This window comes from Somniosus microcephalus, unplaced genomic scaffold, assembly GCF_052327205.1.
Source record: "Somniosus microcephalus isolate GS21.2 unplaced genomic scaffold, FLI_Smic_1.0 unresolved_chr4, whole genome shotgun sequence".
Classification (NCBI taxonomy): Eukaryota; Metazoa; Chordata; class Chondrichthyes; order Squaliformes; family Somniosidae; genus Somniosus; species Somniosus microcephalus.
In genome coordinates, this window is record NW_028225182.1 from 52,799,902 (window position 1) to 52,813,880 (window position 13,979).

Consider the following 13,979-nt stretch of genomic DNA (forward strand, 5'->3'; position numbering starts at 1 on the left):
TAGGTATATCATACAGCGTCACTGTTTATTCAGGGTAAGGGTCACTCACTAACTGTACAGAGTCACTGTTTATTCAGGGTAAGGGTCACTCACTGTGTAACTGTACAAAGTCACTGTTTATTCAGGGTAAGGGTCACTCAGTGTAACTGTACAGAGTCACTGTTTATTCAGGGTAAGGGTCAGTCACTGTGTAACTACACAGAGTCACTGTTTATTCAGGGTAAGGGTCACTCACTGTGTAACTGTACAGAGTCACTGTTTATTCAGGGTAAGGGTCACTCACTGTGTAACTGTACAGTGTCACTGTTTATTCAGGGTAAGGGTCACTCTGTGTAACACTAGTTACTGTTCAGGGTAAGGGTCACTCACTGTGTAACTGTACAGAGTCACTGTTTATTCAGGGTAAGGGTCACTCACTGTGTAACTGTACAGAGTCACTGTTTATTCAGGGTAATGGTCACTCACTGTGTAACTGTACAGAGTCACTGTTTATTCAGGGTAAGGGTCATTCACTGTAACTGTACAGAGTTACTGTTTATTCAGGGTAAGGGTCACTCACTGTGTAACTGTACAGAGTCACTGTTTATTCAGGGTAAGGGTCACTCACTGTGTAACTGTACAGAGTCACTGTTTATTCAGGGTAAGGGTCACTCACTGTGTAACTGTACAGAGTCACTGTTTATTCAGGGTAAGGGTCACTCACTGTAACTGTACAGAGTCACTGTTTATTCAGGGTAAGGTTCACTCACTGTAACTGTACAGAGTCACTGTTTATTCAGGGTAAGGGTCACTCACTAACTGTACAGAGTCACTGTTTATTCAGGGTAAGGGTCACTCGCTGTGTAACTGTACAGAGTCACTGTTTATTCAGGGTAAGGGTCGCTCACTGTGTAACTGTACAGAGTCACTGTTTATTCAGGGTAAGGGTCACTCACTGTGTAACTGTACAGAGTCACTGTTTATTCAGGGTAAGGGTCACTCACTGTGTAACTGTACAGAGTCACTGTTTATTCAGGGTAAGGGTCACTCACTGTGTAACTGTACAGAGTCACTGTTTATTCAGGGTAAGGGTCACTCACTGTGTAACTGTACAGAGTCACTGTTTATTCAGGGTAAGGGTCACTCACTGTAACTGTACAGAGTCACTGTTTATTCAGGGTAAGGGTCACTCACTGTAACTGTACAGAGTCACTGTTTATTCAGGGTAAGGGTCACTCACTGTGTAACTGTACAGAGTCACTGTTTATTCAGGGTAAGGGTCACTCACTGTGTAACTGTACAGAGTCACTGTTTATTCAGAGTAAGGGTCACTCACTGTGTAACTGTACAGAGTCACTGTTTATTCAGGGTAAGGTTCACTCACTGTAACTGTACAGAGTCACTGTTTATTCAGGGTAAGGTTCACTCACTGTAACTGTACAGAGTCACTGTTTATTCAGGGTAAGGGTCACTCAGTGTAACTGTACAGAGTCACTGTTTATTCAGGGTAAGGGTCACTCAGTGTAACTGTACAGAGTCACTGTTTATTCAGGGTCAGGGTCACTCACTGTAACTGTACAGAGTCACTGTTTATTCAGGGTAATGGTCACTCACTGTGTAACTGTACAGAGTCACTGTTTATTCAGGGTCAGGGTCACTCACTGTGTAACTGTACAGAGTCACTGTTTATTCAGGGTAATGGTCACTCACTGTAACTGTACAGAGTCACTGTTTATTCAGGGTAAGGGTCACTCACTGTAACTGTACAGAGTCACTGTTTATTCAGGGTAAGGGTCACTCACTGTGTAACTGTACAGAGTCACTGTTTATTCAGGGTAATGGTCACTCACTGTGTAACTGTACAGAGTCACTGTTTATTCAGGGTAAGGGTCACTCACTGTGTAACTGTACAGAGTCACTGTTTATTCAGGGTAAGGGTCACTCAGTGTAACTGTACAGAGTCACTGTTTATTCAGGGTAAGGGTCACTCACTGTGTAACTGTACAGAGTCACTGTTTATTCAGGGTAAGGATCACTCACTGTAACTGTACAGAGTCACTGTTTATTCAGGGTAAGGGTCACTCACTGTAACTGTACAGAGTCACTGTTTATTCAGGGTAAGGGTCACTCACTGTGTAACTGTACAGAGTCACTGTTTATTCAGGGTAAGGGTCACTCACTGTAACTGTACAGAGTCTCTGTTTATTCAGGGTAAGGTTCACTCAGTGTAACTGTACAGAGTCACTGTTTATTCAGGGTAAGGGTCACTCACTGTAACTGTACAGAGTCACTGTTTATTCAGGGTAAGGGTCACTCACTGTAACTGTACAGAGTCACTGTTTATTCAGGGTAAGGGTCACTCACTGTAACTGTACAGAGTCACTGTTTATTCAGGGTAAGGGTCACTCACTGTAACTGTACAGAGTCACTGTTCATTCAGGGTAAGGATCACTCGCTGTGTAACTGTACAGAGTCACTGTTTATTCAGGGTAAGGGTCACTCACTGTAACTGTACAGAGTCACTGTTTATTCAGGGTAAGGGTCACTCACTGTAACTGTACAGAGTCACTGTTTATTCAGGGTAAGGGTCACTCACTGTAACTGTACAGAGTCACTGTTTATTCAGGGTAAGGTTCACTCAGTGTAACTGTACAGAGTCACTGTTTATTCAGGGTAAGGGTCACTCACTGTAACTGTACAGAGTCACTGTTTATTCAGGGTAAGGTTCACTCAGTGTAACTGTACAGAGTCACTGTTTATTCAGGGTAAGGGTCACTCACTGTAACTGTACAGAGTCACTGTTTATTCAGGGTAAGGGTCACTCACTGTAACTGTACAGAGTCACTGTTCATTCAGGGTAAGGATCACTCGCTGTGTAACTGTACAGAGTCACTGTTTATTCAGGGTAAGGGTCACTCACTGTAACTGTACAGAGTCACTGTTTATTCAGGGTAAGTGTCACTCACTGTAACTGTACAGAGTCACTGTTTATTCAGGGTAAGGGTCACTCACTGTAACTGTACAGTGTGGTAAACCACTTTTATCGTTCACTATCGTTACACTATGGTTATCACTGTTTACACTGTTGTATCACTACACAAGGTCACCTCTTGTCACGCTGTTATACCTGGGCTGACCACAGCTGACTCCGCCCATGGCTCCGCCTGCTTGCCCAGGTATAAAGGTGGTCGACTGGCTGGTATTCCTCCTTGTTGGATCCGATCACCCACGAGGGTGGGCTCTGTTATTTAGCCAATAAAAACCTATAGTTACTAACTTAACTCGTCGCTTTTCATGAACTGAATTGATAGGTATATCATACAGCGTCACTGTTTATTCAGGGTAAGGGTCACTCACTAACTGTACAGAGTCACTGTTTATTCAGGGTAAGGGTCACTCACTGTGTAACTGTACAAAGTCACTGTTTATTCAGGGTAAGGGTCACTCAGTGTAACTGTACAGAGTCACTGTTTATTCAGGGTAAGGGTCAGTCACTGTGTAACTACACAGAGTCACTGTTTATTCAGGGTAAGGGTCACTCACTGTGTAACTGTACAGAGTCACTGTTTATTCAGGGTAAGGGTCACTCACTGTGTAACTGTACAGTGTCACTGTTTATTCAGGGTAAGGGTCACTCTGTGTAACACTAGTTACTGTTCAGGGTAAGGGTCACTCACTGTGTAACTGTACAGAGTCACTGTTTATTCAGGGTAAGGGTCACTCACTGTGTAACTGTACAGATTCACTGTTTATTCAGGGTAATGGTCACTCACTGTAACTGTACAGAGTCACTGTTTATTCAGCAGGGTACGGGTCAATTATTAGCCCTAGTGTTTTGATGCAGAGATACACAGAGTCTGTGCCTATTGTGATGTGTTTCTTTGCCTAGGCGCTCTCACTGGGCACTGCCACCTCTCTGTGCCGACCCAGATCGGGTATGCTGACTGGCACTTAGTGTGCTGCCTCTTGCGCGCTGCTGGAGGTGGTGCTGGGGACGGAGGTGTCTAGGTGGATCGGAGCAGGGACCTGTGTGTGTGCTGAGCCCCACCGATGCTTTGAGTCTGTGAAACACACGGCCAGCCAGCAGCGGGATTGGCAACGGACCCTGGCCCTCAATAAACAGGGTAGTGTGCACCCCCCCACGCCACTCCCGGTTCCCACCTCCCCCCGCTGAAGGCGTGGCCTCTCGCTGGGGTTCAGGTGCGGGCTGTTCTTCACTGCCTCACCCGGTGGGGTCCTCGTTCACGTGTCAGCCCAGGCAATCGGCACCGGCTGCCTGCTCAACCGGGAAAGCCCTCATGCCCGAGTCCAATCCTGCCCTCGCCCGATATCCACTCGCTTGCACCTTCCGGCGAGGGCTCTGGCCAGCCATCGGGGGCAGGAACCCTGGCTGGTTCCCCCGCCCACCACCCTCCCTAAACCCGGGGTTTGCGGAGGCCAATATGGGTGCCAGGCCGAGACCAGAGAGCCCAAGCTAGGCCGGGAATCGCTTTGCCCCATTAACTGCAAAGGAACTTAAATATAGGATTTCAGTTAATTATCTTAATGCAATTGTACAGGGCCTTGGTGAGACCACACCTGGAGTACTGTGCACAGTTTTGGTCTCCTTACCTGAGGAAGGATATACTTGCCTTGGAGGCGGTGCAACGAAGGTTCACTAGATTGATTCCTGGGATGAGAGGGCTGTCCTATGAGGAGAGATTGTGTAGAATGGGCCGATACTCTCTGGAGTTTGGAAGAATGAGAGGTGATCTCATTGAAACATAAGATTCTGAGGGGAGATTGACAGGGTAGATGCTGAGAGGATGTTTCCCCGGGCTGGGAAGTCTAGAACCAGGGGTCACAGTCTCGGGATAAGGGGTCGACCATTTAGGACTGAGATGAGGAGGAATTTCTTCACTCAGAGGGTGGTGAATCTTTGGAATTCTCTGCCCCAGAGGGCTGTGGAGGCTCAGTCGTTGAGTATATTCAAGGCTGAGATCGAGAGATTTTTGGATATTGAGGGAATCAAGGGATATGGGGATAGTGCGGGAAAGTGTTGAGGTCGAAGGTCAGCCATGATCTTATTGAATGGCCGACTCCTGCTCCTAATTCTATGTTCTTATTGACATTTTCCTTTCTTTCTTGCACGACTTTCCTCAGGAATTTGTCACAATAATGTAGCCACTTCTCAGAACCACCCTCTGGGACACCTTTGATTGGCTGGGCCGGTCTCTGGGCTGACGCACAAAGTTCCTCTGCCACGGATGTTAACCTTTTCCCTGCTCTTCTGTTAAAAGCAATTCTCAATTATCATCCCCCCACTCCCACACACAGGCGTGGATGCGGACCTCCTCGTGGACCTGTTCCTGGGGGATGGCCAAGCGGACACAGACACTGACTCTCACTGGGGTACAGTTCCACAGACACTGACTCTCACTGGGGTACAGTTCCACAGACACTGACTCTCACTGGGGTACAGTTCCACAGACACTGACTCTCACTGGGGTACAGTTCCACAGACACTGACTCTCACTGGGGTACAGTTCCACAGACACTGACTCTCACTGGGGTACAGTTCCACACACACTGACTCTCACTGGGGGACAGTTCCACAGACACTGACTCTCACTGGGGTACAGTTCCACACACACTGACTCTCACTGGGGTACAGTTCCACAGACACTGACTCTCACTGGGGTACAGTTCCACAGACACTGACTCTCACTGGGGTACAGTTCCACAGACACTGACTCTCACTGGGGTACAGTTCCACAGACACTGACTCTCACTGGCGTACAGTTCCACAGACACTGACTCTCACTGGGGAACAGTTCCACAGACACTGACCCTCCCTGGGGTACAGTTCCACAGACACTGACTCTCACTGGGGTACAGTTCCACAGACACTGGCTCTCACTGGGGTACAGTTCCACATACTCTGACTCTCACTGGGGTACAGTTCCACAGACACTGACTCTCATTGGGGTACAGTTACACAGACACTGACTCTCACTGGGGTACAGTTCCACAGACACTGACTCTCACTGGGGCACAGTTCCACAGACACTGACTCTCACTGGGGCACAGTTCCACAGACACTGCCTCTCACTGGGGAACAGTTCCACAGACACTGACTCTCACTGGGGTACAGTTCCACAGACACTGACTCTCACTGGGGTACAGTTCCACAGACACTGACTCTCACTGGGGTACAGTTCCACAGACACTGCCTCTCACTGGGGTACAGATCCACAGACACTGACTCTCACTGGGGTACAGTTCCACAGACACCGACTCTCACTGGGGTACAGTTCCACAGACACTGACTCTCACTGGGGTACAGTTCCACACACTGACTCGCACTGGGGTACAGTTCCACAGACACTGCCTCTCACTGGGGTACAGTTCCACAGACACTGACTCTCACTGGGGTACAGTTCCACAGACACTGACCCTCCCTGGGGTACAGTTGCACAGACACTGACTCTTACTGGGGTACAGTTCCACAGACACTGACTCTCACTGGGGTACAGTTCCACAGACACTGACTCTCACTGGGGAACAGTTCCACAGACACTGACCCTCACTGGGGTACAGTTCCACAGACACTGACTCTCACTGGGGTACAGTTCCACAGACACTGACTCTCACTGGGGTACAGTTCCACAGACACCGACTCTCACTGGGGTACAGTTCCACAGACACCGACTCTCACTGGGGTACAGTTCCACAGACACCGACTCTCACTGGGGTACAGTTCCACAGACACTGACTCTCACTGGGGTACAGTTCCACAGACACTGCCTCTCATTGGGGTACAGTTCCACAGACACTGACTCTCACTGGGGTACAGTTCCACAGACACTGACTCTCACTGGGGTACAGTTCCACAGACACTGACTCTCACTGGGGTACAGTTCCACAGACACTGACTCTCATTGGGGTACAGTTCCACAGACACTGACTCTCACTGGGGTACAGTTCCACAGACACTGACTCTCACTGGGGTACAGTTCCACAGACACTGACTCTCACTGGGGTACAGTTCCACAGACACTGACTCTCACTGGGGTACAGTTCCACAGACACTGCCTCTCACTGGGGTACAGTTCCACAGACACTGACACTCACTGGGGTACAGTTCCACAGACACTGACTCTCACTGGGGTACAGTCCCACAGACACTGACTCTCACTGGGGTACAGTTCCACACACACTGACTCTCACTGGGGTACAGTTCCACAGACACTGACTCTCACTGGGGTACAGTTCCACAGGCACTCACTCTCACTGGGGTACAGTTCCACAGACACTGACTCTCACTGGGGTACAGCTCCACAGACACTGACTCTCACTGGGGTACAGTTCCACAGGCACTGACTCTCACTGGGGTACAGTTCCACAGGCACTGACTCTCACTGGGGTACAGTTCCACAGACACTGACTCTCACTGGGGTACAGTTCCACAGACACTGACTCTCACTGGGGTACAGTTCCACAGACACTGACTCTCACTGGGGTACAGTTCCACAGACACCGACTCTCACTGGGGTACAGTTCCACAGACACCGACTCTCACTGGGGTACAGTTCCACAGGCACTGACTCTCACTGGGGAACAGTTCCACAGACACTGACCCTCACTGGGGTACAGTTCCACAGACACTGACTCTCACTGGGGTACAGTTCCACAGACACTGACTCTCACTGGGGTACAGTTCCACAGACACCGACTCTCACTGGGGTACAGTTCCACAGACACTGACTCTCACTGGGGTACAGTTCCACAGACACCGACTCTCACTGGGGTACAGTTCCACAGACACCGACTCTCACTGGGGTACAGTTCCACAGACACCGACTCTCACTGGGGTACAGTTCCACAGACACTGACTCTCACTGGGGTACAGTTCCACAGACACCGACTCTCACTGGGGTACAGTTCCACAGACACTGACTCTCACTGGGGTACAGTTCCACAGACACCGACTCTCACTGGGGTACAGTTCCACAGACACTGACTCTCACTGGGGAACAGTTCCACAGACACTGACCCTCACTGGGGTACAGTTCCACAGACACTGACTCTCACTGGGGTACAGTTCCACAGACACTGACTCTCACTGGGGTACAGTTCCACAGACACCGACTCTCACTGGGGTACAGTTCCACAGACACTGACTCTCACTGGGGTACAGTTCCACAGACACCGACTCTCACTGGGGTACAGTTCCACAGACACTGACTCTCACTGGGGTACAGTTCCACAGACACTGCCTCTCATTGGGGTACAGTTCCACAGACACCGACTCTCACTGGGGTACAGTTCCACAGACACTGACTCTCACTGGGGTACAGTTCCACAGACACTGACTCTCACTGGGGTACAGTTCCACAGACACTGACTCTCATTGGGGTACAGTTCCACAGACACTGACTCTCACTGGGGTACAGTTCCACAGACACTGACTCTCACTGGGGTACAGTTCCACAGACACTGACTCTCACTGGGGTACAGTTCCGCAGACACTGACTCTCACTGGGGTACAGTTCCACAGACACTGACTCTCACTGGGGTACAGTTCCACAGACACTGACTCTCACTGGGGTACAGTCCCACAGACACTGACTCTCACTGGGGTACAGTTCCACAGACACTGACTCTCACTGGGGTACAGTTCCACAGACACTGACTCTCACTGGGGTACAGTTCCACAGACACCGACTCTCACTGGGGTACAGTTCCACAGACACCGACTCTCACTGGGGTACAGTTCCACAGGCACCGACTCTCACTGGGGTACAGTTCCACAGACACCGACTCTCACTGGGGTACAGTTCCACAGACACTGACTCTCACTGGGGTACAGTTCCACAAACACTGACTCTCACTGGGGTACAGTTCCACAGACACTGACTCTCACTGGGGTACAGTTCCACAGACAGCGACTCTCACTGGGGTACAGTTCCACAGACACTGACTCTCACTGGGGTACAGGTCCACAGGCACCGACTCTCACTGGGGTACAGGTCCACAGGCACCAACTCTCACTGGGGTACAGTTCCACAGACACCGACTCTCACTGGGGTACAGTTCCACAGACACTGACTCTCACTGGGATACAGTTCCACAGACTCTCACTAGGGTACAGTTCCACAGACACCGACTCTCACTGGGGTACAGTTCCACAGACACCGACTCTCACTGGGGTACAGTTCCACAGACACTGACTCTCACTGGGGTACAGTTCCACAGACACTGACTCTCACTGGGGTACAGTTCCACAGACACTGACTCTCACTGGGGTACCGTTCCACAGACACTGACTCTCACTGGGGTACAGTTCCACAGACACTGACTCTCACTGGGGTACAGTTCCACACACACTGACTCTCATTTGGGTACAGTTCCACACGCACCGACTCTCACTGGGGTACAGTTCCACACGCACCGACTCTCACTGGGCTCTAGTTCCACAGGCACCGACTGTCACTGGGATACAGTTCCACAGACACCGACTCTCACTGGGGTACAGTTCCACAGACACCGACTCTCACTGGGGTACAGTTCCACAGACACTGACTCTCACTGGGGTACAGTTCCACAGACACTGACTCTCACTGGGGTACAGTTCCACAGACACTGACTCTCACTGGGGTACAGTTCCACAGACTCTCAATTCAATTCAATTCAAATCGCTTTATTGGCATGACAAGTTACATCTTATGTTGCCAAAGCATTGGAAAACATTCATGTTTGTTCACAAAAATACAGATCTATCCATACAGTGTATAAACAGATATATCCCTGAGTGTTTAAATATACTTTCATATAATTTATATATACTCTTATCTTATCTTTAGTGGTTGTCACTGGGAGCTGCAGTTCCGCTGAGCTCCACCGCGGGGAAGCTCTGCAGTGCTGTTCGGGCGGCGCTGCCGCGGGAGGATGAGGGCCCGGAGGAGGAGGAGTTCGGGGTGGGGGCGCGCAATCGCGGGGGAGGATGGGATCGGGGATTTCCCCGGCCCTCAGTGGAAGGCGGAGCGGCCAGCGAGAGAGAGCGGCAGCGGGGCTTGTGAGGAGCGGTGAGTCCCCGACCGGGGCCGATCTTTACCGGCGCGGCTGTGATTAATGAGGGTGGGTTGAAGAGAATGAGAAGCGGGGAGTGTGGGAGTGGGGTGGAAAGCCGGCTATATTTTTTTCCCTCTCCCCTCACTGAGAGCCCGAGGCCTCGGGCCGGGGAGAGCGAAGCCCCGAGAGTTTTCGGGCGGGGGGCGCTGCGCTCCCTCCCGCTCTAAGAGACTGAGCGCCACGCCACGCTCTTTACCCCCCCCTTCCCGCGCGCCGGAGCCACTGCGCAGGCGCGCTGCACACCCCCCCGGGCGGTACCAATTATGACGGGGGGTCAAGTTGTATTATCGCCCTTTGAAACAATCACCGGAGCGGCCGCTCGGAAAGCGGGCTGCTTCCATTTTTTTTACTATCAGTTCTGGCACTCATTCTGGGCCGCTGCCTCACTCTGGGTTGGAGTTTGACTCGATTATAATTTATTTTATTCTATTCTCTCCCTCCCGCTCTCTGTTTTGGTTCAACCCGAGATGCAACCATTGTTTGGGTGAAAAGGGGGGTGTGGCACGTCCGCTCAGTTGCTAAAATGTTTAATTTCCGTTTTTTTCTTCCGTCTCAAAGCTTTGCCGTCGGCGAGAGGAGAAATTTCAGATCGATTTTTTTTCTCTGTTTCCTGTTTTTTCCAAAACAAGAGGCTGCTAAGTTTTGGCACGTGGTTCCCCACCCCCCTCCTAATGTTTTTGTTTGGGCCCACGACGTCATCGGCGGTCAGCGGCTTCCTCTGGCGACGTCCTGGAAACGTCAGTGGGCGGGGCCTGTTGCCAGGGCAATGAGGTCATTTTCCCCCGCAAATGCATTCACAGCTGGCCAGCAGGTGGCAGCAAAGAAACATAGAAAATAGGAGCAGGAGTAGGCCATTCGGCTCCTCGAGCCTGCTCCTCCATTCAATGAGATCATGGCTGATCATCCAAACTCAGTACCCTGTCCCTGCCTTCTCCCCATATCCCTTGATCCCTTTAGCCTCAAGAAATATATCTTAACTCCTTCTTGAATATATTTAATGAATTGGCCTCCACTGCCTTCTGTGGTAGAGAATTCCACAGGTTCACCACTCTCTGGGTGAAGAAATTCCTCCTCATCTCTGTCCTAAATGGCTTACCCCTTATCCTTAGACTGTGACCCCTGGTTCTGGACTCCCCCGCCATCGGGAACATCCTTCCTGCATCTAGTCTGTCCAGTCCTGTTAGAATTTTATAAGTTTCAATGAGATCCCCTCTCATTCTTCTAAACTCCAGCGAGTATAAGCCCAATCGACCCAATCTCTCCTCATACGTCATTCCTGCCATCCCAGGTATCAGTCTGGTGAATCTTCGCTGCACTCCCTCCATGGCAAGAACATCCTTCCTCAGATAAGGCGACCAAAACTGCACACAATACTCAAGGTGTAGTCTCACCAAGGCCCTGTACAACTGCAGCAAGACATCCTTGTTCCTGTACTCGAATCCTCTCGCTACGAAGGCCAACATACCATTTGCTGAGGGCCAGTGGCTGCCACTCTGGCCCCCTGGACTGGATTGCAATGTGGGCAAGAGTGGGTGGTCATCCCACAGTGGACAAAGAAAGAACTTGCATTTATACACTTGCATTGCTCCCTCAGTACTGCCGCTCCGACAGTGCGGCGCTCCCTCAGTAATGCCCCTCCGACTCAGTACTGCCCCTCCGACAGTGCGGCGCTCCCTCAGTACTGCCCCTCCGACAGTGCGGCGCTCCCTCAGTACTGCCCCTCCGACAGTGCGGCGCTCCCTCAGTACTGCCCCTCCGACAGTGCGGCGCTCCCTCAGTACTGCCCCTCCGACAGTGCGGCGCTCCCTCAGTACTGCCCCTCCGACAGTGCGGCGCTCCCTCAGTACTGCCCCTCCGACAGTGCGGCGCTCCCTCAGTACTGCCCCTCCGACAGTGCGGCGCTCCCTCAGTACTGCCCCTCCGACAGTGCGGCGCTCCCTCAGTACTGCCCCTCCGACAGTGCGGCGCTCCCTCAGTACTGCCCCTCCGACAGTGCGGCGCTCCCTCAGTACTGCCCCTCCGACAGTGCGGCGCTCCCTCAGTACTGCCCCTCCGACAGTGCGGCGCTCCCTCAGTACTGCCCCTCCGACAGTGCGGCGCTCCCTCAGTACTGCCCCTCCGACAGTGCGGCGCTCCCTCAGTACTGCCCCTCCGACAGTGCGGCGCTCCCTCAGTACTGCCCCTCCGACAGTGCGGCGCTCCCTCAGTACTGACCCTCCGACAGTGCGGCGCTCCCTCAGTACTGCCCCTCCGACAGTGCGCCGCTCCCTCAGTACTGCCCCTCCGACAGTGCGCCGCTCCCTCAGTACTGCACTGGAGTGACGGGCTGCGTTTTTGTGCCCATGTCTCTGGAGTGGGACTATGAACCCACGACCCTCTCACTCGGAGGAGAGTGTGCTGCCAACTGAGCCACGGTTGACACTCTCAGGCTAGAACAGGGTGCTTTCTGAATGGTGAAAAGCTAAACCCAGTGGAGGTCCAAAGAGACTTAGGGGTCCAGGTACACAGATCATTAAAATGTCATGGACAGACCGGTACAGAAAATAATCAAAAAGGCTAATGGATTCCTGGCCTTTCTATCTGGAGGACTAGAATCCAAGGGGGTAGAAGTTATGCTGCAGCTGTACAAAACCCTGGTTAGACCACACCTGGAGCACTGGGAGCAGTTCTGGGCCCCACACCTGAGGAAGGATATATTGGCCTTGGAGGGGGGGCAGCGTCGGTTTACCAGAATGATACCGGACTGTAAGGGTTAAATTACGAGGCGATGACACAAACGAGGGCTGTATTCCCTGGAATTTAGACGGTTAAGGGATGATTTGATCGAAGTTTTCAAGATATTAACGGGAACAGATAGGGTAGAGAGAGAAACTGTTTCCGCTGTGATGCGCTATCAATTACTCATAAAAGACTGAGAGTTAGAAGAGTAACCAAAGGCTTTTATTAACAACAGAATGGAGGTCTGCCTCGAGTGGTCGACCGGTCCAGGATACTAAGGGCTGGGGAGCAGTCACCTTTATACTAGGACCTGTGGGAGGAGTCAGCCGAGGCATGTCCAGGCATGTACACAGTGGAATACAAACAGGACAAACAGGAATACAAACAGTGGTTTACCACATTCACCCCTTGTTTAAAATTGAGTCCGGCGGGGTGAAGTGTATTAAAAGTTAGTGTATTGGAGTCTCTCCGGAGGTCTTGTCTGCCGCTGTGATCTGCGTGGCGACGGCAGGGGTAGTGAAGTTTCCGGCGTCGAGTCCAGCGTAGGCTGTGGCACAGGCGTGTCGTCCTCGTAGATGTCGAGCGGGTCGCGGGGCCCAGGCCTGCCGTCTGCTGGGGCTGGATATCGGATCGTGGGGGGGGGTGGTAGTGGGTAGTGGGTTACTGTGGTCCCCGAGGGTGCAAGGTCTCTTATGGAGACTGTGTCCTCCCGCCCGTCCGGGTATGCGATGTAAGCATACTGGGGGTTGGCGTGGAGGAGGTCGACCCTCTCGACCAGGGGGTCCGTTTTATGGGTCCTCACGTGTCTTCTCAGTAGGACCGGCCCTGGGGACGTCAGCCATGGCGGTAGCGATGTCCCCGATGTGGACTTCCTTGGGAAGACAAACATTTTCTCATGAGGGGTGGCGTTAGTGGCAGTGCAGAGCAGTGACCGAATAGAGTGGAGCGCATCGGGGAGCACATCCTGCCAGCGGGAGGTTGGAAGGCCCCTAGACTTTAAGGCTAGCAGGACGGCCTTCCAAACTGTCGCATTTTCTCTTTCCACCTGTCCGTTCCCCCGGGGGTTGTAACTGGTGGTCCTGCTTGTGGCAATACCCCTAGTTAGCAGGTACTGACGGAGTTCGTCGCTCATAAACGATGAGCCCCAGTCGCTATGGATATAGCTGGGG

At 51.8% G+C, this 13,979-nt stretch overlaps 1 protein-coding gene across 1 annotated transcript in view; it reads left to right on the top strand.

Moving 5' to 3' along the window:
- LOC147091097 (polyamine-transporting ATPase 13A3-like) overlaps positions 1-3,987 on the top strand; it is a 73,206-nt gene extending 69,219 nt beyond the window's left edge. The window contains exon 19 of the mRNA XM_085977164.1: positions 3,869-3,987. Coding sequence (XP_085833290.1) covers positions 3,869-3,987 — 119 coding nt within the window. The remainder of the gene's footprint in view (positions 1-3,868) is intronic.
- Positions 3,988-13,979: the final 9,992 nt, after the last annotated feature.